General features: G+C 52.4%; 1 protein-coding gene across 1 annotated transcript in view; it reads left to right on the plus strand.

The window, feature by feature from the left end:
- Nucleotides 1–24,051, plus strand: part of IGSF3 (immunoglobulin superfamily member 3) — a 78,316-nt gene that overhangs the window by 45,923 nt on the left and 8,342 nt on the right. Inside the window, exons 5-7 of the mRNA XM_019470809.1 lie at nucleotides 2,557–2,961; nucleotides 20,237–20,647; nucleotides 22,514–22,921. Of these exons, the coding sequence (XP_019326354.1) occupies nucleotides 2,557–2,961; nucleotides 20,237–20,647; nucleotides 22,514–22,921 (1,224 nt within the window). The remainder of the gene's footprint in view (nucleotides 1–2,556; nucleotides 2,962–20,236; nucleotides 20,648–22,513; nucleotides 22,922–24,051) is intronic.

Raw genomic sequence — 24,051 nt, forward strand, 5'->3', positions numbered from 1 at the left:
AGGGACGTTAGTTTGTAAAGAACTAAGGGCAGATTCTCATCTGGTTTCAACAGTGACTTCCTCATGAGGTCAGCAGCATTTGGCCTGCTGTAAGTCAACGTATCGGCCCTTGTCTTTACTCTGCCACTTGTCAAAGTGTTGAGATTAAGTGTTGAGATTTTAAAATGTATCACTTTTACTCTTGTTAAAATTTAAGATGTTTGGAATTGCCCAGCAGTTCCAGAAGATGTGATGGAAAGGTAGTTGTCCCTCCTCCTCCGCTCCTTGTCCCAGAGAAATCACTGGCTGTTGAGCACGTTCTGTCAAGTCCTAAGAAATTCCTAGGTCCTCTTCCTATAACTAGCAAAGCTGAAGTAGCTCATGAAAATTTAGTGGAGAAAATATTGGAGTATTGTTTCGTTGCCACTGAATCTGACATTTTTTCTTCAGTGTAATGTTTTTGGAGTGTCCTGAGAAACTCAAATGGAAGGTGCTAAGAAAGAGCAAGAGAGGTTTATGGCTACAGAAATTGCTAGTAAAAAAAATGCAGTAAATTTAGTGACACTCACATTTCAAGTTAAGGTCTAATCATTTGCCAGTCTGCCAGGGTAAGAAACTCTTCAGCTGAACCAGTACAGATGATGTTCAAACCCATAAATCTATCTACAGGGTGGTTCAGAAGCAATAGCCAGAAGAGGGATGTGCTGTCGGATGAGACCAGATGTCCCTGAACTTCTGAGGATCTCGAGTGCCTGGCAGGGACTTCAGTTCCTGGCTGGCTGGGGAAGGAGGGGGCAGGCAGGGTGAGGGGGGGCTGCTGTATTCTTGTAGGGAGGTCTTGCAGAAAATCTGCCGGCTTTTAAGCGTGGCTTCTCTCCTTTTGTACCAAGTCCTGAAGGAAGAAGGGCCTTTGTGTGTTAAACTAAGTGCCATGAGCGTGTTGGTTGAGTTGAGGACCTGGGAAACGCACCTGGCTTTTGCACAGCAGTCAAGAGAAGTCATGAAGCTTCCTTGCCCAGGCCAACTGGAGATTAAACTTTACGAAGTCAGCTGGTCTTGGTGAAATTAAGTTGGCTTTCTAGGGCCATCGCTGGCTCAGCGGTGCTCTGAGCTGGGCCCGGTAACACACTTGCTGGGGCAGGAGGGCTGCTGCAGGGTCTAAAGGAATAAAGACTTACATGGGTATGAGATGCAGCAGTCCTGCAGGGGAGAAAGCCTGGGTCTCGCTCTCCTCTCCTGGGTAATCACTGAATGTGTTGCAAGAGGCTTTAATCCCAAAGATTGACCTGTTTTCTCAGTAATTACACATCCTGGAGCTCTGGCATGGTGACGCCGTGGGGCTGCAGAGGCACTTGCTGGAAGCGTGCAGATAACGGCAGTGTCTGTGCTGTGGCCGGTCTGGCCCATGGCAGCAGCTCTGTGGGTTGCGGTGAGCTCCCGGCTCATCTCTTGAACTGTAATTTCAAGCTGGTGGCGGGCTGAAGCTCTGCACTGATCCAGAAGACGTTCCTGTTTCTACTGGGCACTGGCCAGGCTCTCCCCTGCGGCGGTGGCTGTGCTGGGTGCCGGGACAGTCAGCACTGCAGGGGGAGGAAGGAGAGCTGCCAGCTGGCATGGGACACCCTGCAGAGCCTCCCAAGAAGGGGGCGCTTCCTGGGGATGTTGCCGGTGGAAAACAAGGTCCCTGCTAAATCTGGCTGCACTAAAGTGATTGGAAGAAAATATTTTCTCTCTGCAGCTCAGAACAACTGAGCAATGGAAATGCCCTGACCCAAAATGTAAGCCAGTCGACTGGGAATATGTTATCTTCAAATTACTAATAGACTGCTGGTTTTAAACTCCCCTAAACCAACAAAGTGCTGGGGGTAGACAAGTCAAAATGTATTGACCAGCTTGTGGAGTGGTGCACGTGCGAGGATAACTGCATAAAGCCATTCTGGAGCTGTGATCTGGAAGAGAACAAAAGCCGTGCTGTGTGAAGAACAGGAGCAACCAGCTTCCCTCTCTTTCAGTTGCCTCCATCCTGGGGTTTCGTAACTGCTGCCACCTCTCCGATGCATGAATGAAGGCTGCTACTTCTCGCTTTCCTCATCTTTCCTTCACCTGCAGCTACCAGCCACAGACCTGGGGTGGGGGACTGGGTGGGGACCCCCTGCCCGAGAGGTGGATGTGAATCCTGCGAGCAGTCAGGCTGGTGCTGGGTAGCTGCTCTGCCTGGTGCTGCTCCGTTGCCGCTGCACTGCTGCGTTTCCAGACGGGGCTTTGGTCAGCGTGCAGAGGCTGGCCGCTCGCCCTCCAGGTCTCAGGGGATTGCGCTCCTCTGGGCAGAAATCGAGCACAATCCTGCTGCCGCTGCAGCCAGTGCTCACGCAGGCAGTCACCACTACGCAGGCACTTAAGTGTGTTTTTGCCACTGCTTTTCGTGCCACTTTGCCATTGCAGACGAGGAGCCAACACAGCGCGAGCGGCTGATTATTCCAGGCCCGTGACTGGATGACCACACTCTAGCTTTTGCATGCTAACAGCAGGGCCTCATTAGGCAAGTGTCTCTCAAAGCCCTTTTCTCTCTTTCCGCAGAGGCCGGCTTTGCTGTCACAGCTATCTCCCGCACCCCTGGGGTGACCTACAATGAGTCCTTCGACCTCCAGTGCATCATCAAGCCCCACTACCCATCGTGGGTACCAGTGTCGGTGACGTGGCGTTTCCAGCCGGCGGGCAGCACCGAGTTTCACGACCTGGTCACCTTCACGCGTGACGGCGGGGTCCAGTGGGGCGACAGGTATGCAGGTTTCCGGACCCGCACCGCCATCGAGAAGGCTGAGTCCAGCAACAACGTGCGCCTGAGCATCAGCAGGGCGAGCGACACGGAGGCCGGCAAGTACCAGTGTGTGGCCGAGCTCTGGAGGAAGAACTACAACAGCAGTTGGACGCGGCTGGCGGACAGGACCTCCAACCTGCTGGAAATCAGGGTCCTGCGGCCGGGTGAGTGCTGAGAGCGCGCAAGAGGAGCTGGGGGGTGTGTCGCGGGGATGGGGTACGTACCAGTGCTGCGGTGGTCTCTCCAGAGCGAGGACTGCTCTCATGGCTGTGACTGATGTCTCACACTTGTGCATGGTACAGGTGGGGCTGCTCGGCTCTTCGGCTGCAGATATGTTGGAGCTCCCTTATACACCTCTGGGGAACTGGGTCCTCTCTTTGCTCCTCGTGTGCTGTTCATGGGGTTTTCTTCTGGGAGGTGAGGTGACTGCAGCTCGGTCCAGTCTCTGGGCTGTTCTTGTGAGACGGAAGCGGCTTTCAGGTTGCCACCTCCATTCATCAGAGCAGACTAACCTGGGAAAGAGAGGAGAGGGACAGGGCTAACAGGATCAAAGAAGAGAGACATGCTCCCACCAAAGCCTGCATGTGCACATGCACCATAGGTGAGGTGCTGCAGCTCTTGTCTAATAACTGGCTGCATCTCTCGCTCTGCTGGAGGCATCTTCAGAAGCAACTAGTGATCAAAGAGCCTGACTTTCATCCCCACCAGAAATTGAGCCCTTTCCAGCTGGAAGTCACCAAGGCTATGGGTGCCCACACAGAGTATGCAACAGCTAGGCAACAGACAGCTGGCTTGGCAGGGAGAGTCAGAAAACCTGCAAGGTGCTTATGCTCCATGTACAGCCAGTGGAGAGAGTTAGGTGCCTTCTGTAGGCCTTGTCACTGATATTTTGGTGGTGCCTTCTATTGTCCTTGAAGGGTGCAAAGATGTATGGTCAGGGCAGCTCAGGGCCATCGCTGAGCTGAACGGTTTATTGCTGTCTCGGCCTTAGGGCTGGAGCTGATGTTTGGAGTGAGGCTTTTAGCACCTTTAAGGCTCTTGGCTCAGGTCCTTGAAGCATGGTCAGTCCTCCCTCCATGTTCCTGTGCAGAGGGACTCCTTCCTAGCATCTGTCTTCTGGCTTGAGCTTTGTGTTTTTCACCTCAGTGTCCCTTTTCATACTCTTCTCCACCTTCCCCAACCCTTAGCATGTCTTTAGAAAAGTCAGGGGATGCTGCGAGCTCCAGATGCCTCATGAGCTCTCTATTCTCTTTCTTCCTTCCCTCCTTCCTTGCCCTCATCTCCAGGTTAATCTTCTCCATTTATCTTGATTATCCTGCCTTGTAATACATGTTTTACTGCTCGCAAGGTCAGATTGGTGATGTTCATAATTTTAGCTTATTTCCCTAGGAAGCAGCGTTGACTGGCTATGGTCCCTGGAGTAATATGCTTCTTCATGGCACATCTCTGTGCATGCATATGTGTGTGAGACAGAGAGAGAAACAGAAATCCTTGATAACAGCTTCTAGAAGAGAGCCTCTGTGTCACAGCTCAGGGTGCCCAGGAGGACATTTAAAGGACATTTAAACCATGCTCTAGCAGCCAGTTCTTCTTTACTGGAGCAGTAACCATCAAGTGATGCCTTAACAGAACAAGTCATGTAGGTCTCCATGGTTTTTACCTCTCCCTATCTCCCTGCTGCTCAACAAACTATGGCTACACAAATCTTAGCTGTCAGTCCAATGAGCCTTGCATAATGTTTGTGGTTTTATGACCCACAAGAGGATGGAGGAGAAGAGGGGGACTCCTCAGAGCATCCCCAGCACCACGGTTGCGCTCTCTCTGTGTTTTGTTTCCATGTCTCAGGCAGCTTCTGAGAGCGGGTGGTTGATGCTCTCCGTGAATGCAATGCTGGCAGTCGTACCAGCGACTGCTGTGGTTCTCTCTGGTTTTGCAGGCTGCAGAGGGTCGTGTTGTGTCATTGCTGGGTCTTTGGCTGGATAATCTCCAGAGAGGAGCCAGGATGTTGTGGGAGGCGCCTTCCTCAGTCACCTTGTAATGAACATCCTAGTGCCCCCACAGTCAGACCTGTGCTGATGAAGCAGATACTGGTTTTCAGATTAATACCCGGGGCTGCTTCAAAAGGGGTCATTCAAGACCCCTGAACAACTGAACACCTGAGAGCTCTGTCAGTCTAAGTCTGTGGCTCTGTAGTCACCTTAATATGACGTAACTTCAGGCTGCTATTGGATGTCTTAGTCCTAGCTTTCTCCTTTCCCTTGCCCACTAGCCACGTGTTCCATATGCCAGTGAGTTTGGGGTGCACTATATCCACTACCAATTCACTAAGGGACACCATAAAGAAGGCTTGTCTGGAGGTCTTTTAGCAAATTGAGCCAGCGTGTGTTTCCAGATTGTAAGTTAATGCTGGGATTCTAGTTTCCTCTTAAAACCCTGCTCCCTGTTTGTCAGAGTGACCTTTCTATTTGACAGGTTCCAGGTGCAGACATGACAATCGATATATGTCAGCCTTTAAAGTGTGTTCAGGTGAGAAAGGTAAAATAGTGGCTTCCCGATTGTTTCATTAATCTTTTTGCTTTGTGAAATCCCACATCCTCAAGGGACAGGGTGCTGGAGCTTCTCCTGGTGTGTTGGTTTACCGTTTCAGTGCTCAGGCTGTCTATCCTTGGCACTCTTGCAGTGGGTAGTGTTTGTAGTTGTCACCCGTGCTGAGTGGTAACTGCAGAGGTGGCAGTGCTGGTTTTGAATTACATGTATTAATGTGGCTGCAAAGTAATTTCACCTAGGGCTATCTTGTGGCCAAGAAGTAATGTTGAGGAAACGCCAGCAGCTTGAAACACTCCAGTCCTTTCCTACTCTCAGGAAGAAATGAGCAGTATTTGAGAAACAGAACAGGTAGCTCCTGAAGGAGGGAATGAATAAAGCAGGCAATGGCAGCATTAACCCAGCTCTGAAGTGAAGGTCTGTACGTAGGATGGCAGAAGTGCCCTGCATGGCATCTGGAGCCAGATTTGGCCTTTGAGTGTGACGTTCCTGGCCCCTTGGGTGTGAAGCAGTTACAAGGACTGGCAGCGTGAGGAAAAGCCCTATGAAGGATGCTGGCTGTACATGTGAGAGCTTACAGAGAATTTAGGTATCACGAGGGTATGTTGTCCATCACTTGGTGGTTTGTGAAAACTCAGCAGCAGCAGCACTAGGATCTGAAGCTCCAGTGTTTCTCCCTTTCATGGCCTGCTCCTCGCTGTCACACAAGCCGGCACGAGTTGGGTTGCAAAGTAGGGGGAGGGTTGTGCACAGGTACAGGCACGCTGCCCCAGGTAGCTCATGTGTGCTTTGCAGGGAGAGGGACCTGCACTGCTGTAGGGTGAGTGCTGGGTTTTAACTTCTGTACGCTGGTGTGGGGTTCTGTTGGGCAGGATTGTGGACCAGTCTGGCGAGCGGCTAGATTGCCTGTGGCCGTTTCGTGTCCTTACAACGCAGTGCTCTCCTTTTTACTTCCATCTCTCGAGCTGTGTGTTGTTTCTTTCTTGGTGAGCTCATGTTGCAGCAGAGGGGGAGGAACAATAAAAGTACGCTCGGTTCACGACAGCTGCTTCCCTGAAGCCAAAGCTGGCAGGAGACCACGCAGAGGAACGCGGGCTGAGCTTGGAGCAAGCCCCATGTGCAGGGGTGGAGATTTCTTCCCACCCACAGCCTTGTGTTTGGGGCTCCCCTTCCGCTGCAGTATCTGGCCTGCCTCTGAAACCCCGATTCTTTCATCCCCGAAAGCTCGGGCTTGCCCCGAGGGTTCTCCACCCCTTTTCCTGAGGGTTCACCACCCCTTTCCCTTCTAGAGACGTTGCCTTGCCCTTTGTGCACTTGCCCCTTTCCAGGCAGAGAAGAGCATCCTCCATGCAAGCTTTACCAGGCTGATCTGCAAGTGGTCAGGACAGATGTGTCCTTGGAGGGGACAGGTGTGGTGACTCCCTGGCACTTGCTGATCTCGGGTTTTAGGGGAAGCAGAGGTGCAGGTGGTTCCTTTTGAACCCAGGTGACTCTGAAAGCATTTGGATTCAGGCTGAACTCTCAGCATGAGGATTCCAGCTGAGCAGTACCCCCTCACTGCTCTCTGCCCCCTTCCTCACACAGCATAGAGGGGGAACAGTGCCCAGGCTCCGGGTCCTGCCCGAGGGAGGAAGGTGGTAGATAGATGCATGTGGGTCAAGGGGAGACCCGAGGGCTGCCAGGCGGGCTCTGTTCCCAGCTCCTTCTTGGATCTTTCTTCTGCCTGCCAAGTTTTCAGGGATGGAGTGGCTGAGGTGGGAGGTGCTGTCTGGGAGCGGCATGCATCCGTGCGGTCTGCTGGACTGAGACAAGGGCAGCAGACGGTCTCTGGTGGCACTGTGCATGATGAGGACTCTGCTGTGATCTGGGCAGGCTAGGATGTCTGGATAGGTCTCTTGGCAAGGAGGCTTGAGCGGATTTGTGCTGGTGTATTAAATTGCCATTGTCCTCATATGCATTACTGCACTTATCTTTTCCCTGCAGCACAAGCGAGGGGGTGATTCGGCAGAGCTTTGAGAGGGCCTGGGGTCTGAGTGCTGGGGAGTCTTTCTGACAACAGCAGAATAAAAAAGCAGAGCTTTCACACAAGCAGGAGGTTGTGGCAAAGCCCCCTGAGCACCCCCTCACCCTTTTTGTACTCAGGCACAGACCTACCCATCCCGACCTGCAGGGCACCCACCTCCCCATACCTCTGTGCTCTTCCCACCCCTCCGTCCTCACCGTCGTCCCTCGGCTGGTTCCTTCGTGACTAATCCTGGGGCGGGCGCACAGGGAGAAGCCGCAATCGCCTCTATAAATCTGCCCTCTTGCTGCTGGGTTTTTGACAGTAATGAACGTGGGAGGAGGGATGGGGGGGGTGGCAGGGGATGATAGCGGAGCAGCCACCAGGGGTGTTGGGCGCCGGAGAAGCCGCAATCGCCTCTATAAATCTGCCCTCTTGCTGCTGGGTTTTTGACAGTAATGAACTTGGGAGGAGGGATGGGGGGGGTGGCAGGGGATGATAACCGAGCAGACACCAGGGGTGTTGGGCTCCTTGTTGCTTTTTTGCAAGCCGGGCTATGGCAGATTGATTGGCCTGGGAGCCGTCGAGCAAACAAGGCAGTCAAGCTCTTCATTAGAGCATTAATTAGCTTCCAGGGGCTCTCCAGGGGCTGCTTCGTAAAGTTTGGTTTATTAGGAGCTGTCAAGTTGAAACCATTGTAGAGGGGGAGGGTGGAGGCTCCTCAGCTGGCCTTGGAGAAGGGGGAGGCTTGTGCCTGAACCTTACTTTGGGTGCAGGGTGGGTGCAGAGTGCTCTGCCGCCCTCCTGCTGTCCACAAGAAACCACCACTGACAGCAGCCTGGTGGCGTTGGGGTAGCAGTGACCAGAGATTAGGAGCGGAGAGCAGAGGACCCTTACCTCTTGGTCCAAGCCCCATCCCTGGCAGCCGCAGAGAGGCTGCTCAGTATCCCGCTCGTCCTTCCCTCTGAAGACTTGGTGATGGTTGTAACTGCACAGTCTGGGGACACTGGGAGGATGAGGAGGGGATGAGGCAGAGGAGAATTGGAAAAACAGGCTGCTTTATGGCACGCTTAATGTCGGGAAAGGAGGACCGATTTTCAAACAATTACCAAGACACTTGCCTAGGATAAGGAGAGGCTTTCCCTAACAAATGAAATTCAGATATTACTGTTAATGCCTTTCTTCTGTCTCATTTCTTAGTAACATCTGCGTGCGAGGAATCCTCTCATGGATGGATGCAAAAGATGCCTTTTCTACCATGGGTGTCCAGTGGGGTACTAACCTCTCCCAGACTCTTGAATGGAGGCTCAAACAAGTGTTTTCAAGGGCCGCAAAGTGCCTACTTAAAAACCTGACACTTTTTGCTGCTGGCAGCATCCAGCAATAAAGTTAAACAAGGAAAGCTAATGAGCTGGAAACTTCCTTACAGAAGTGGTCTGGAAACTCAGGTTTGCTGTTTGCTTGATCCCAGAGTGGTTTTGCTCTGTAGAATAGCACTGCTTCCCTGCTTTACAGCTACCTGCTCCATCTGGCAAATAGTTGTACTCTTGCTTGAGTGATGAAGGAGTTCAAGGAGTGCTCAGGAGAGACAGGAGGCTGTTCATCAGCAGCCGTGACTGTGGCACAGAGCAGTCTTCTCTCCCCTGGGTGCTCGGGGACTTGCCCCTTTCCCTTCATCACCAATGGGGTAAAACCTGCTGTTCTGCCTCAGAGCTGCTGCTCTTTCCTATCGGCTTCCAGCACACTGAACAGACAAAATTAAAGGGTTCAGTGTTGCATGACCCAGGACTGTCCCCTTGCATATACCTGCATTATTGACCCAGCTGGAGCCCTTTTTCTTTTCCAGGTGGCATAGGTGGGTTTGCTTCCTCTACCTCGTACCCCTGGTAGTCTCCTACCCTTGCACGTTTGCCCTGGGGAGCTCTGTCCCTACACTTGCCAGATCCCCTGGGACACCTTCCCCACTTAGACTTGCTGCTGCCTCCTTGGCACAGTTACTTATCCCAGGCTAGCACCCCGGGGTGCTTTTTTTCCACACTTAGCCATCACACCCTGCTCCCAGCATCCCTGTCCCCCATCTTCTCCATGTGCCGTCACTGTCACACACACCTGAGAGCCTCCTCTTCTCACTGCCGCTGTGGTGCATAACATACCCTCTAGTGTTTGGGCACTGGTTTGTAAATACAGATTTGAGGTGGGGTTTCACCCGTGGGCACGCATCCACATGAGGATGCTCTCCCTGCCCCGCTCCCAGCTGGCTGGCCTTGTCAAGCTGGCTGTGGTTTCACACTCATGGGTATCAGAGAGGTGCTCCGCCACATCACTCAGCTGGGCAAATCTGGCCCACTGCAGGTCACATGTGGGCATAAGGTTACATTGGTGTCAGCGGAGCCAAAGCAACCAGAGCAAATGCCATCTTGATCCCACAAAAACATTGCCATGTGGAAACGAGCCCATCAGTGTGAGCAGCAGGGGAGGGAGCTCGTGCTGGATGCACTGCAGCGTTCCTGACCCCCTGCTGGGGATGCTGACACTGGCCTTGCAGGGTCCGAGCTGTGTTTTACCTCCCCCTGCCTTTGGTTTCCCATTTGGGAGCAGTGATACTTGGCTCCTCTGCAGGTTTGCCCGTGAAATGTTTCTGTCAGAGCCAAGCATGTTGAGCTGACTGCAGTGTTACGTTCAGGGCTTCCTTTGGGGCTTTAGCCTGGAAAATGCACCCAAGGGCATAACCTGAGAAGTGGGATTTTAGATGTATGAAGCATCTCGGATGCATTTCACGAGGGTGAAGGGGGTGGGAATGGATCCTTGCACCTAGTTGGATCCTAACCCAGCTCAGCCTGCTCTGTGTGTGCCCATTGATCTTACTGCAGGCAGTCTTGCTTTTCAGACCCCGAACAAGACTGACGACACCAGGAGACCTGGGCTGTATTCAGAATATGCCTCTCTGTTCAAATTAACTCTCTTCAAGGTCACTTTTTTAGGAGCAATTTTTTCACTTCAATTTCAAAGCACTCTCTGCTTCTCTCTTTGATATCTCCTGAGTGGTTTTCCACTCCCATTTGCAGCATGCATATACAGAACCACGGTGTCAGCCTGTTTGCAGTCTGTGCACATGCAATTTCTTTGATGTTGTCTTGAACGCCTTCTCTCCACATACTGTAGCTTCTCATCGATTCCCTGTTTGCTCTCCTTGGATTAAAATACTCTGCAGTGAACAGTACTTAGACGTTGTCCAGCTGTAAAGCTTTGTGCATCCCTCATGTCCTTGAAGTCTTCAAAAGCAGAGTCAGCAGGGGCAGCCCTTGGGGGAGAGGGAGCACTGGTGATGAGCGGGTTTCCAGCCAGGTGTTAACCACCGTTCTCCTTCCCCGGTCCATGCATGGAACCTCAGCCCCTTGGCTGCCTCACTGGTCTCCACAAGGTGAGTGGCCTCAGGGCCAGCAGGCTCAGTGCTGCAGCAGCACAATTTTTCTCTTGCTGCATTCTCAGCCCTCCAGTCAGAGCGGTACCCAGCCCAGGTGTCCCTCCCAGCATGCCCGAGCAGCAGCTTTGCCTGTCCGTCCTTGCGAATGGGACCTGTACCATTTTTCTAGCTTCTGTATCACATGGGATGCTTCTCCTGGCATAAGAAACTAGATATTCCCCATCAGTCCTTTGCACAGACAGGCCGTGTCCTGTTTTGGTTAAACATTGGAACAGGCTGCTCAGGGAAGTGGTTGAGTCACCATCCCTGGAAGTATTTAAAAGACGTGTAGATGAGGCGCTTAGGGACATGGTTTAGTGGGCATGGTGGTGTTGGGTTGACGGTTGGACTCGATGATCTTAGAGGTCTTTTCCAACCTTAATGATTCTATGATTCTATGAGAAGGAACAGTGCTGAACAGCCAGGCAGAGATGGCCCAGCCCCAATTACTGTAAATCCCCTGCTTCTTGCCTTCATGAGCATTGGTTCGACTGATGGTCTGTGGGTGTATTCTGCTGGTGGGACACAGCTGGCTGGACACAATGGCTTTGCTCTTCAACGCGACAGTGACCTGCATAGCCAGGTGGTGCAGCAATGCCCCCGTAAAGAAAGCAACTTCCGTGAAATAAACCCAGCCATTTCTTCTCACGGTGATTTTACCTTGTGAGATTAATACCTCTGTGTCAGCAGAATAAACAAGGACAATTTTTATCTGAATGTTTTTCCAGAACCTTAGTTCATAAGAGGCTGATTATTTTGGGGTTTCTACCTGTTCTGACATTGGTCGGAGACTAAATTCCTGGGTTCACTGAACCTGCGATCTGCTTCCTTACAGCAAAATGGCAGGCTCTGGACATGCTGAACCTGTGGCTCAGGGTCTTTTATTTTAACATGTACACATAAAAGTTGGCTCCCAGGGCCATCTTACTTACTTAAATAAGACTTTGGGATGCTGTTAAAGAAAATTCCTACACTTTCCCCTGTCCATTATAACAGAGAAGCACGGAGTCCGGATAATGATGGATCTGTAGCCCATCCTGCTGTAACACTTCCTCTATCCTTAAGAAGTTCAAGAAGACAATTTCTTGAGAAACAACAGATGACTCATTTCGCTTGGTTGTTCTTCCACACAGTAGACGGATTCGTCAGTTAATTTATGGAGCCAGCATTTAGGGTGCAGGTGGAGCTGATCTAGCACTTGTTTGCACAGAAGGAGGTGATCCTCATCCCTGACGCGTGCTGCTGGCTGCGTGGTCCTGTCCCATTCCTTGTGCCAGCATCGATCCCGCTGTGCGCCAGCTCAGTTTACTAAACCTGCAGAAAATTAACCCGGTGGAAAGGAATAGTTAAAGGTGAGTGGAGTGAGCTAGCTCTTGGATGGATTCAGTTTGATCCTTCTCAGGGGACTTCATCTTTGCACAGAGGGCAGCACTGACAACCTGGGCTGGCAAGGCTCTTGAGGGCAGCATCCAAAAGATCTTGCCTGAGGTCTGTCTGGAGAGCTTGCTCTCTGGATGGCAAGAAAATGGCATTTCATACCACCTTCAGCATCTCATCTCTCTCTGCGTAGCAGCCAGCTTTTCAGCGGTAGCCACTGAAAATGCTCAAGTCAAATACAGTGCGTGCAAAAGTCAGCTGTGCGCTACAGGGTGCAGTTGTACTCTTAGTGTGCACCTACACAAACTTTCCCAGGTTACAGTAGTACAGTGTGCTTTGGGGCATGCGCCTGTGCTTGGAGCTCGATTTTGGACTGGGGCTGTTGAAATGGGTGACGGTCAGCGTGGATGTGCACAGCTACTTAAGTACTCAGCTCATCTTGCTGCAGCAGCAGGCTGCAAGGCTGGGGAACGTCTGCACCTGCTGGGCTACGGACTTTGAGGCAACTTGCTGAACATACTGAAATGCAGGTCACTTGGTGGTTTATTCCCGGCCTCTTTCTGTCCCTGAGAGGAGGTGGGTCACAGCCAGCTCTTAGGCTTGCTCCTGGGGCTGGGAGCACCCACCAGTCCGTGCTGCAGGAGGCATCATTTGTGACATTTGTATAAGGAACTGTAAATTTGGGAGAGAAGTGTCACGTAGCTGATTTTTAGCAAAACATGAGCAGTACATGTAGGGAGGAAGAGACCAAAGGCAGACAGGCTCAAGCCTCTCGAACCCCGGGGGAGTGAGGGTAGCATTTGGGTGGCACCTGGGGTGATGCCAAGGGGCATGGCCTGGGTGGGTGAAGGCATGCCCGCTCCTTCCCGCTCCGCGCAGGGGCTCTGCGAAGGGCCATCGCACCGTCTCTCCAGTGGAGTCGGGCAGGGCAGAGCGGAATCGGATTAACAGCCTGTCTGATTGCAAGCAGACAGTAGTGTCCCTGCGAGGGGGGAGGGGGAAAAAAGGTGACCCACATCCATCTAGACTAGCAGTCAGTCGGTTTGGTGGCTTGTCCAGAGACCAACCTTCTCTATACGAGAAAGGAGCAGCATGCAAAAACAAGGATTTAGCCTTATAAAATTAGTAGGCTAGAGAGGTTGCAGGAAGGCCTGCAAAGATAGGAGAGCTCCAGCTGCATCTCTTTATCGCTATTGCAGACAGACCTATATTCTGCTTTTGTTTGCATGTCCAACCCAGAGCAGCCCACCTGCAACCAGGACCTGAGTGGTTTGGGGACTGTAGAAAATTCTGGCATTGCTCTGAAACCAGTACTGCTGAAGGTCAAGATGGCAGGTTGGTGTTCGAAGTCAAAGCCTCAGCTCTTTTGTCTGCCCCCTTGGGAGGGGGCAGCAGCTGAGCCTTCCTCAGGAAAGGGTTAACGTTGTCTCTCTTTCCCATGGAGCTGCTCTCCCAGTAATTCAATCATGTCAGCCTGTTTGCAGGCAATAAATCATTGTTATAGGAACACTACAGTAAAGTGACAAGTTAATAATGGCAGTAATAATGGCAGGCAAAGTCTAATGCTATTTCCCTTTCTCCTGCTCCTGTTGCAGCAGCAGCCTCCCATGTTGGCTAATGCAATTTGCAACCTCGCTAATCCAGTTTCAGGAGGAATTGTGTTCTGTTAAAAGAGAATAACTGGAGTCGGGAGCTGTGCTGCCATGTTCCTGCCATCTCCGGGGAGGCTGCCCCGGCGCTGGAAGTCTTTGTTTGTACTTTGCTGTGATTTCTATGCCACGGTTAAGCCTAATGAGCAAGGTCCTCCTAGGAGCATCTCATCTTCTTCCCTTTTGCGAATGCCTCTTCTCTGAAAGGGCTCGCACATCTTTCCCTTTTGAATATTGGTTTGCTTTCAGCTAACCCAGTAAACATGAGTCACCCACCCCTCGCCATGCTGAGTCAGAAGGCTGGCGTGTACTTGCTTGACTCGCGTTGCTCCAGTTCCCCACAGTCATTAACGCGAGTGTCCTTGCAACGTGCGTGGAGGTGGAGGAGGCTCTTCAGCCCTGCTTTGTGGAAGGGAGAAGGGCTGGCAGAGGTACTGAGCGTTAGTGCATGTCTAAGCCTGTGGCAGGGCAGTGACCTGCACATGGGTCCCTTGAATCCCAGGCAAACATCCCCAGGCAGGAATTTGGGCACCGAATGCTTTTTGGGCCCTAGCAAGGGAAATGATGAGGCACCTCAGGGTTGTGACCACAGGCTGAGGAGTCAACTGAGTTTGTGCCAAAAGCCTGGCCAGTGCCCTTCAGGGTTGTACGCTGAGGGTGCTCGGCAGAGATGGGTTCCTCGCAGGAAGAGTCGCCTTGGGGCCATGCTCCCAGAAATGAGTGTCTCCTGATCGGCCTGCTAAACCCCGTGTGTGCTGTTAAACCATGTCTGGGTTCGGGTTGGGTTGGCCTCATTTCTGCTCCCCCCCCCCAGTGAAATCCTGATGGAGGCTTTTAAAAGTAGGACATTCCCCAGGAAAACTTTTTGCAACACTTCATCAGTTCTCTCCAGGCGAGAGCATCTTCTGGAGGAGCTCTCCTCAGAGGGCAGCAGCCTCCAAAGTGGGACACCACCTCCCCGCTACTGTGACGGGGCTCCCTGGGGACTCTGTGAGCTGGTGGTGGCCATCCTCCTGCCCACTCCTTCTGAGCCATGGCCACTGGCTCCTGCGGAGCTGGCTCCTTCCCCAGACAGTGGCCCCCTCCTCCTTCGTTGCAGGGCAGCACACTGGGGTTTTGTATGGGGCTTTTTTGGGGGGAGGCTATCTTCAGCTGCAATTAAACATCACCATTCCCAGGACTTGGTAATAGTGGCTCCCAGGTGGGAATTGAACTCCTGCTGTTGTATTTTCTTGCTGCCTACAAGGGAAGATGATGTAAGGAATCTGAGACAGAGCATCTTTTTATCACAGCATTTTTAGGTACAGATTGCAAAGTGCTTTGGTAAAGTGTTGTAACCCCTGCTTGATGATTAGCAAACAGAGGGGAGGGAGCCAAGTGGCTTCACCATGGCAGCGAGTCAGCAGAAAAGCTGTGAATCACATCACTGCCTCTGTCCTCCTCCTCTGATGACTGCTTTCCCTTCCCCCGAAATATTTGTATAACTGTGCTTACTACATACCCAGCTTGAGGAGACCAGTTGCCTGCCTGATGGTGGGTAGAAAACCCCTACCATATACATAAGCTTGGAGAGCACCTAGTCATGTCGTATCCTGCTGTGGTTGTAAGGTGTGTCTGACCTGGTCCCCCAGCCCAGAGGTGCAAGCTTTGAGGACCAGAGGCTGCCGCAGGTATCCTGAGACAATGTGTGTCCATGCAAATGAGTGGGGACGTTTTCCTCAGCCTGGGATTTAGTGCAAAGGGACTGTGATGCTGGAGGACGGTCTGTGAAGTGAGGAGCTTAGCAAGTGTATGGACTTGCTGTGGACACCTGGCGTCTTTCCCAGCCTCTCCACCCTAAGAGGCATGTTATGTCCCCCATGTCCTGGCCGGGCTTCAGTGTGCAGCATCAGGCGTTGAACCTCCCAGAGCTCCTCCAGTAGATGCGGCGGGATGCCCTCAGCAGTGCGGGAGAGCGTGTCTCCATGCCATCGGAGAGCTGATGTCTTCTGTCCCGGCGCTGCCTGCAGGGCCCCTGCCCGAGCACCACTGCAGAGTTCAATGCCTGCACACATTCTTCACACAGGTTGCATGGCTTCACAGGGGCTGGGAGACCAGGTTAGCTTAAAAAAAATATGAGGGTTGTAACCATGACTTGTTGCCAGTGTAAATTGAAAGCCTTAATAGTGTATGTAGGGCCAATTACAGTACATCAAGGTATGATATCCTCTTTACTGGCACCCTCCAGGGAACCAGGAGACATTGTGGCAACAGGATTATGGTTTGCAGATGATGTGCATGATAACTTCACCTAGACACATGCACCTGTTTCCCTCACTAAGCAGATGTTCGGGAGGCTGTTAAGAGAACATCAGCCTCTTGACAGCACAGCAGAAAATGCCATGTAACCATGCCTGTTCACATCGCTGCGCCCACCGCCTCCGCTGCTTGACAGAGGGCTGGAGCACCGAAACCCCAGCCCCTGGGGCAGACTGGATCAATTCAGCATTTGAAAGCCGAGCCCTTTCCTGGCTCTCTGCCCAGGCAAATCCCCAAGCCAGGAAAGGGAGTTTCCCCCATGTCAGGAGGGCGAGGTTTGGCTGGCTCAGTGCCTGGGGTGTCAGTCTTCTTGCAATCTCACTCATGCACAAGCAGCTACAATCATTTCCATGTCATGCAGGCATCTTTAAACATGACCTGGCAAGCTGCACGGGGCATAGCGAGACCCGGTTTGCACTGGAGTAGACTTACCACCAGGATGGAAAGAGATGGACTCCCTGGCGTTGTACTGTACTATTACCATCACCATCACCCTGGACCCCTAACTTCAGGATTTTTTGTTTGTTTTAAATCGTTGTTCCTGAGTGCAAGATGACCCTTTTGGATTAGTTTGCGTATCTGTGAATGGTGGCTGGTGGTTCTCCCTCCTCTCTTCCTGTGGGAGAGCAGAAGTGCAAGCAGCCCCACAAAGCTTCCCGTGTCTTAACCAGAGTGCGGGCAGAGGATCTCTGCCCTGCATAAGCAAGCAAACCAGCCTGCAGCCCAAAGGTGAAGCTGCCCCAAGGTAACCTGTGTGCCACAGTGTTTCCAACTCAGCAGTTTTCAGCCTGTGGTCTGTAAAAGCTGTGAATTATTTCTATAGGATCTGAAAAAGGTAATGAAGAAAAGGTAGGTGCGCATTTACTATGCAGGAGCCAGTGCCTGGACAGGGAAGCATTTGGTGTTCAGAGATTGGAAAAAGACTGAGACTGTCCTCTCTAATTCTGTGGGAGGGAAACAAAACCTGCACTTTCATCTTCCGTGGTGTGTCTCCGTTAGGAAAATAAGTCATTTTAGATGAGAAGTGCATTGGCAGGGGTGTCATTATATATCACCGATACCTCTAATCTAGATGAAACCGCACATGGTGTTACAAACCTGTGTGAGCATGTGCAGTCTATCAAAGGGAAGACCTGTAATTCCCTGCCAGGGCCTGCTGCTCCCACTGGTGTCAGCAGTAGAAGCGATCATCTCATTAAGATTTGGGGGACTCTGTGCACACGTGGGCAAATTCCTGAATGCTGGCTGCAGCGGCTGCCAGAGAGGGCTTGGAGGGCTGGGGTGTGCATGTGGAATTTAAGATCTTATTTTTGCTGGAGTTAATAAGATTTCTTCCCCATCACCCTCACCCCCACAAAAGAAGACATCTTCCCAAGTGTCAAATGGAAGCAGGAAGAGCTGCACGGAGGCCATCCAAGAGCCCTTGGATGACCTCAGGGGCCCATGCTGTTTGTACACAGTGAGAATTGCTGTGATTATGGTCCAGGAACAAGCCCTCACTGCTTCAGTGAAATACATCTGTCACGTGCGAGGTGCAGGTTGGTTGCCCCAAACACCAGGCTTAGAAATACTCCGTGCACATCCTCCTCATTTTCATCTCCTGAGGTGCTGCGATGTGGGAAGAGCACTGGGAGGGATGCTTCATCTCAGCAGCTCTGGTCTGTGCATACCCTGGCTCGCTCTGTGTGTGTATGTGTTGATATTGAGCAACCCGCCACACGCAGCATGTGTATATACTGCATTTTAATAGATATAGGGCTACTGACTTAACATACATAGTTGCTATAGTAACAGAGGTTTCCTTAGTAACGGTTGCAGAAAATAATCCAGTACCAATTAAAAATAAACTGTTTGGAAAGGGGGCTGGGGGAGAAAGGAAACTGCTGAGAATCACCTTCCCCTTCACTGGTTCATTTCCCAGGGACTCGGAAGATTGACTAATGCTTGAAATAACCTTTCTTAACCAACAGTGAGCCAAAACGGTGGGATGAGTGTGGGTGGGGTGGCTAAGGCTGCCGTCCTGAAGTGAAACAAAGGGAAAGGAGTGTGTCTGGGGTACGGCAGAAATACAACAGGGTGATGCTAAATCTCTCCATTAGGTTGAAGTCCCCAGGGAGGAAAATCAAGGGACTATTTCCCTCCTTCCCTTCCTCCACTGTCTGCGTGCCATACCCGTAACACAGCTATCGAGTCTTTATTAGCATACTGATTAAAGCCACGGGCAATCCAGGCTCCAGGGGAACATCTAATGCATTACCAGGATGCCTATCTCAGATGCTGTGTTAGAGCAGAAAGTGTCGCTGTGGTGGGAGTTCCTCCCTCCCATTTGATGTTGTTTGCCTGTACCCTTGGCCCCATCACTCATCACTTGCGCTGACAGGCATCTGAGACCCTGGGGCCCAAGGGAAGCTGGAAGCAAAGCATGATGCAAAGCGAAGAGCCCGTGCCTTGGTGAGAGAGAGGAGACAACATTGCTTCCTCGCAAACACAGGATGCGTGGGACGGGTTTCCAGGGTGTGGATGGGCACAGCTCCCCTGGCAGCTTTCAGTTGTTCGTGCCTGTGGTGCCACACTTCTGTCATGCCACTCGTGCTCGGGGCGCTCGCTAGGTTTCTTTCGTTAAGAGATTTACTGGGTGTCAGCAGAATCCCTTCACGCAGCAGCGAGGCAGCATGTCCCCTTTCAGAGGAGAGCTGCCATGCGAGGCAGCGGGAGAGGTTGGGATGGGCTGGGTTGGAGCAGGACTGGGGGTACCCCACCTTCTGCCCCTCGGCCGTTGAAGACCCACCGGTTGTCAGGACACCCTTTATAAGCCATGCCTGAGCAGCGGTGCTGGCCATCGCAGGGTGCACCGGGAAGGGGCTCTGCTTGGAGGGGTGCTGAGGGGACCTGCTGCCTGCTGAACCCCCTCGCATGCTGTCCCCATTCCTGGGAACCTCCCCCGCCTTTTCCTGACTATGCTCCGATGTCCTGGGTAATGTGTTGTGCTTCACACTCAGCCTAGGGCTCATCCCTTTGGGCTGTCAGATCTGGGCATCCTGTGTCCTCGCGTTGGAGAGGAGGTGCTGGTCGTGCAGGAGAGGCGAAGGAGGGGAGATGGTGGCAGAGCTGCTGGGAGGAGTGGTGTGTCTGGCTGGGAGCTGCTCCTCTCCTTGGGTCTGTAGCCAGCAGGGCTCCAGGGCATGCCAAGCACAAGTGTCACAGGAGGGCCCTTCGTGTCCTCCCCTGCAGACAGAAATGCCCTGGGTCAAGGCTCGGGTGACAGGCAGAGCCTGAGCACATGCAGTGGAGGCTTTATCTCCTGCTCCTTCAGGGAGAGAGGAATTGGAAACTGGTGTGTCTCTCTCCTTGCAGGGACAAGAACTAATGACACCACCGTGTCATCCTTGACGCTGTGTGACCACTTAACTACCCACGTGGGAACTGCAGTTGCACTTGGGAAGCCGAGGGAGGTGACATGCCTGTGGCTTGTCCCGGGCTGTGCGGTCCATGGTGGACCTGGAGCCAGATCTGGCTGCTGGAGCAGAGCTTGCTCCCTGCTGATCCTTTCCAGTCTGGTGCTCTTTCTGTTTTTTCAGTTGTGCCTGTGTTTGCTCCCCTAGCTATTGCGTGTCTGTGGGTTATGTGTCACTGAGATGGCTCAGTAGTGACATGTGACAGCAGTAGTCTCGTTTAATTCACTTTTCCTGGAAATGGTTTCCTCTGGAACTGGTCAACAGCTCATTGCCCTGAGGTGCAAGTCGTATGATTTCACCATGAAAAAAACCACTGAGTTTGGGTGTAGTCTTCTTGCTAGGTTTGGTGCCTTAGACCACGGTGAATTAGAAAGGGAATCTTTTAAAGGACAAACTGTGAAAAAGCAGCCTCTATCTGAGGGACACAGTGGGAGGATCCAGGAGTAGAGCGGGGGCTGAAAGAAGAGAGAAGATTTGGTAGGAGGACATCTAAACATCTTTGTCTTAAAGGGCCAGTGCAAGTGGGACCCAGGCAAGAGCAGCCATGCCTGCAGTTGGGGGAGGGCTCTCTGGTCCTACCCAAAGCAGGTGAGTTTCTTTTCTGTGTTAATGACCCACTTCTCCTCATCCTTCTCCGTTCCTCCCTCACAGTGACCAAGCTGCAGGTGAGCAAGTCGAAGCGGAGCATCACTCTGGTGGAGAACCGGCCCATCCCTCTCAACTGCTCAGTGAAATCCCAGACCAGCCCCGACTCGCACTTCGCCGTGCTGTGGTACGTCCACAAGCCCTCTGACGCTGATGGCAAGCTCATCCTGAAGACCACCCACAGCTCGGCCTTTGAGTACGGCACCTATGCGGAGGAGGAGGGGCTGCGGGGCCGGCTGCAGTTCGAGCGCTCGGCGTCGGGGGGGCTCTTCAGCCTGACAGTGCAGCGGGCGGAGGTCCGAGACAGCGGCAGCTACTACTGCCACGTGGAGGAGTGGCTGCTCAGCCCCAACCACGCCTGGTACAAGCTGGCAGAGGAGGTGTCGGGGCGGACGGAGGTCACCGTCAAGCAGCCAGGTACCATGTGCTGCGCCGGTGGGGTCCTCTTGGCATTGGCTCTTGTGCACCGCTCGTGAGCTTGCCGAGCTTTTCTGGGGCAACAGGGATCCTCTGCTTTTCTTTCCACTACAGCCTTGTCACCCCCTCCTTGCAGCCTCATGTCTGCACGTCTCTGCATGAAGAGGGACGTTTTACCCCTTTGATGTGACCCTCCTCCATTTAGGCTGGGTTGTCATGCATTTCAGTGTCCCCACATGAAGGTTGTTCGTCCCCCATGATCTAGAGGGCCACTGTATCCAGCCAGGTTTCTTTATTCTCAAGAGCATCATGTAGCAAGAGTGTCGACTAGCGACCTACTGAGAGAGAACTGGTGTGTTGCCTGCCTGGAAAAGCATTTTTATGTTTTGCACACAGTTTAATTTTAGTCTGTGCTTGTATTCTGGCAGGCACAGGGAGTCTTGTCTCTTTTCCCTCTGCGCTGTGCACATGAGATGCGAGTAACGAGTTTAATGAGGTGGGGAGCTGGCTGCCAGGAAAGGAGAAATCTGCTCTGCTGGTGGTTTCCGTGGCAGCAGACATGACTGGTAAAAGTGGACTGATGGAGGAGCTAAAGACATCCCCCACGAGCTGGGGACAGAGCCCTCATTTTGTGCAAAGGGGGCAGGCAGGGAGGCAAGCACTATCTCTGAGAGCAGCCTGGACCCCATGTGCTGCTGAGGCAGAGCACTGGTACTTCACGAGGAAGCCTGCTTTGTCCCCGCTTGCTCCAGGTGTCTGTTTCTGGAGGATAAAATCCCTCAGGCAGGAGGGACGTACCTGGCTAGCAGGGCTGGACTAGGATGCTTAATGCGTTTTCTCTGTCTGGATTTGGCTGGCTAGACACAAGCTCTGTGGATAAGGGTGCGAGAGGGATATCGAGTATGGTCCTCAGTGCAGCTTTGCCTGGTCACGCAGGGAGCGCAGCAGGCTAGAGCGTGCCGCTCACTGCCGGTCCCAGCTCCTCGTTTCTGTCTGCGAGGTCCTGAGATGGCTGTGGGGCGGTCAGGGAGGGGGGAGCTGTGATCTGCCCCCTCCTTTGCATCGCCCACCTCTCTCTGGGAAGTACTGTGCCCGTCACTTGCTGCAGCGGCCGTACCAGGGAAGTCCAGACTGTGCCCCTGGAAAGAAGTCGCAAAGGAGTTAGGAGTGTACGACACGTCATTTCACATCAAAAAGCTGATTGCAGTCACCGCCCCATATTAATGAAATTGTGGAGCAAAAACCAGGGACATTCCCAAGGCAGCAAAACACTGTGTGTGACTTTGCCCTCATGACACTTCCCGTTTTGCAGTGGTGGTTCCCTATAATCAGCCATCCGTTCTCCGCCTTGCTTTTTTCCCCTTTTCCCACAGCAGGAGGGCTTACTGGTTGGGGTGTGACCAGGCTACTGCCCTGCCCCAGGAGGAGGAGAAAAGATTGAGGTGTGACCTCCCTTCACAAGGTGTCTGTGCACTTAGGACCCCCTAGGTCCTACTGGGAGATTGTGGGTTTCCAGTTCCCTGTGCTGAATGGGGCGTTGTTGGTGGCTAGCCTGAGATTTTCAGAAGACCCTAAAAAACACAGGTCCTATTTTCTTTTCCTCCTCTTCCCCCCCCCCCCCCCCTCTTTTCCCTTCCTTTCCTCATTTCTTTCATCACACCCCAGGATTGTGGCCATGCGGGAAGGGCTTGTGGGGAGACAAAGGACCCTTGCTCCTCTTCCCCCCCCCCCTAGTTTTTTTCCCTTCCTTTCCTCATTTCTTTCATCACACCCCAGGATTGTGGCCATGCGGGAAGGGCTTGTGGGGAGACAAAGGACCCTTGCAGCCCTCTGTCACCTTGCATTTCTAATGGCCTTTTCCCACAGATAACCGCCTGCAGGTGAACCAGACCCACAAGAACATCACGGTGCTGGAGAACCAGTGGGTGACCCTGGAGTGCCTGGTCAGCAGCCGAACCAGCCCCTCATCCCAGCTCTCAGTGGAGTGGTATGTCTGGCGACCGGGACACCTGGAGAAGGAGGCGGTGGCCCGGCTGAGCCGGCAGAGCACCCTCCGCTACGGGGACCTGGCAGCGCTGGGCGACCTGCGGAGCCGGCTGCACCTGGAGAGCCCGTCCCCAGGACTCTACCTCCTCTCCATCCAAAACGCCACCGTGCGGGACAGCGGGGCCTATGACTGCCACGTGGAGGAGTGGCTCCTCGACCCCAGCGACCGCTGGTACAAGCGGGCAGAGGACCACTCCGGACTTATCACCCTCACCGTCAAGCAGCCAGGTGAGGAGAATCTCATGCCAACAGCTTTGAGCAGTGCTCTGCCCTCTTGGACCGAACGCATGAGTCACCATCTGTCTGTCATCGACAGCAGGTCCAGGCAGAGGGCAGGACTGATGCGCTACAGACCGTGCTGATGCTTTCTTGCATGTCTTCTTGGGTGCACCCTTGCTTTTCTGGAAGGAGCATAGAGCACGTCCTGCAAACACAGCTAGATGGGCTTGGGATTTTGTCACCACTGCATCTGCAGATTTTTTTTTTACAGCACTTTTGGCAGATTCAATAGGATGGGCTTCTGATTTTATTCACATTTTGATTGAGAATGAGATGGGAGAAGCTATCTGTGCTTCCTAGGCATGCGCCCCAGGGGCAAGGTCCTTGCATGAAAAGAGGGCAGCAGAGGAGGTCGAGACCCTTGCTGGTGTCCAGGCAGTTTCTCACGCTGCTGTTCCCTGTTCTGCAGGTGAAGAAGCAGATGCAGGGTGTGCAGCTCCAAGGGTTCGTCTGTCAGTTGGGACGAGGGCTCAGGCTTCTTGATAGGGCAGGAGTTGGCTATAAGGAGCCTGCCTCTATATGGACAAGGGAGTACTTACAGGCTTCCTGGCCACCCTCTTGCTGGTGATAGTGGTTCAGGCATAACCTGCTGCTTAACACCACCCTTTTGGCCATGCCCAGACACAGGGAGGCAGGCATCAGGGATTGCTGCAGGTGCTTCTTGTTCTTTTGAGGATCTAGTGGGGAAAAAAGTGCTACAGAAGTTCAATCCAGGGAGGAAACTCCAGTTTCAAAGGGTTGTGACTAGAGTAGAGCAGAATAGAATAGAATAGAATAGAATAGAATAGAATAGAATAGAATAGAATAGAATAGAATAGAATAGAATAGAATAGAATAGAATAGAATAGAATAGAATAGAATAGAATAGAATAGAATAGAATAGAATAGAATAGAATAGAATAGAATAGAATAGAATAGAATAGAATAGAATAGAATAGAATAGAATAGAATAGAATAGAATATTTCAGTTGGAAGGGACCTACAATTATAATCTAGTCCAACATCTTGAACAGTTCAGGGCCGACCAAAAGTTAAAGCATGTTAAGGGCATTGTCCAAATGCCTCTTAAACACTGACAG

Source organism: Aptenodytes forsteri, unplaced genomic scaffold (genome assembly GCF_000699145.1).
Source record: "Aptenodytes forsteri isolate BGI_AS27 unplaced genomic scaffold, ASM69914v1 Scaffold207, whole genome shotgun sequence".
Taxonomy (NCBI): domain Eukaryota; kingdom Metazoa; phylum Chordata; class Aves; order Sphenisciformes; family Spheniscidae; genus Aptenodytes; species Aptenodytes forsteri.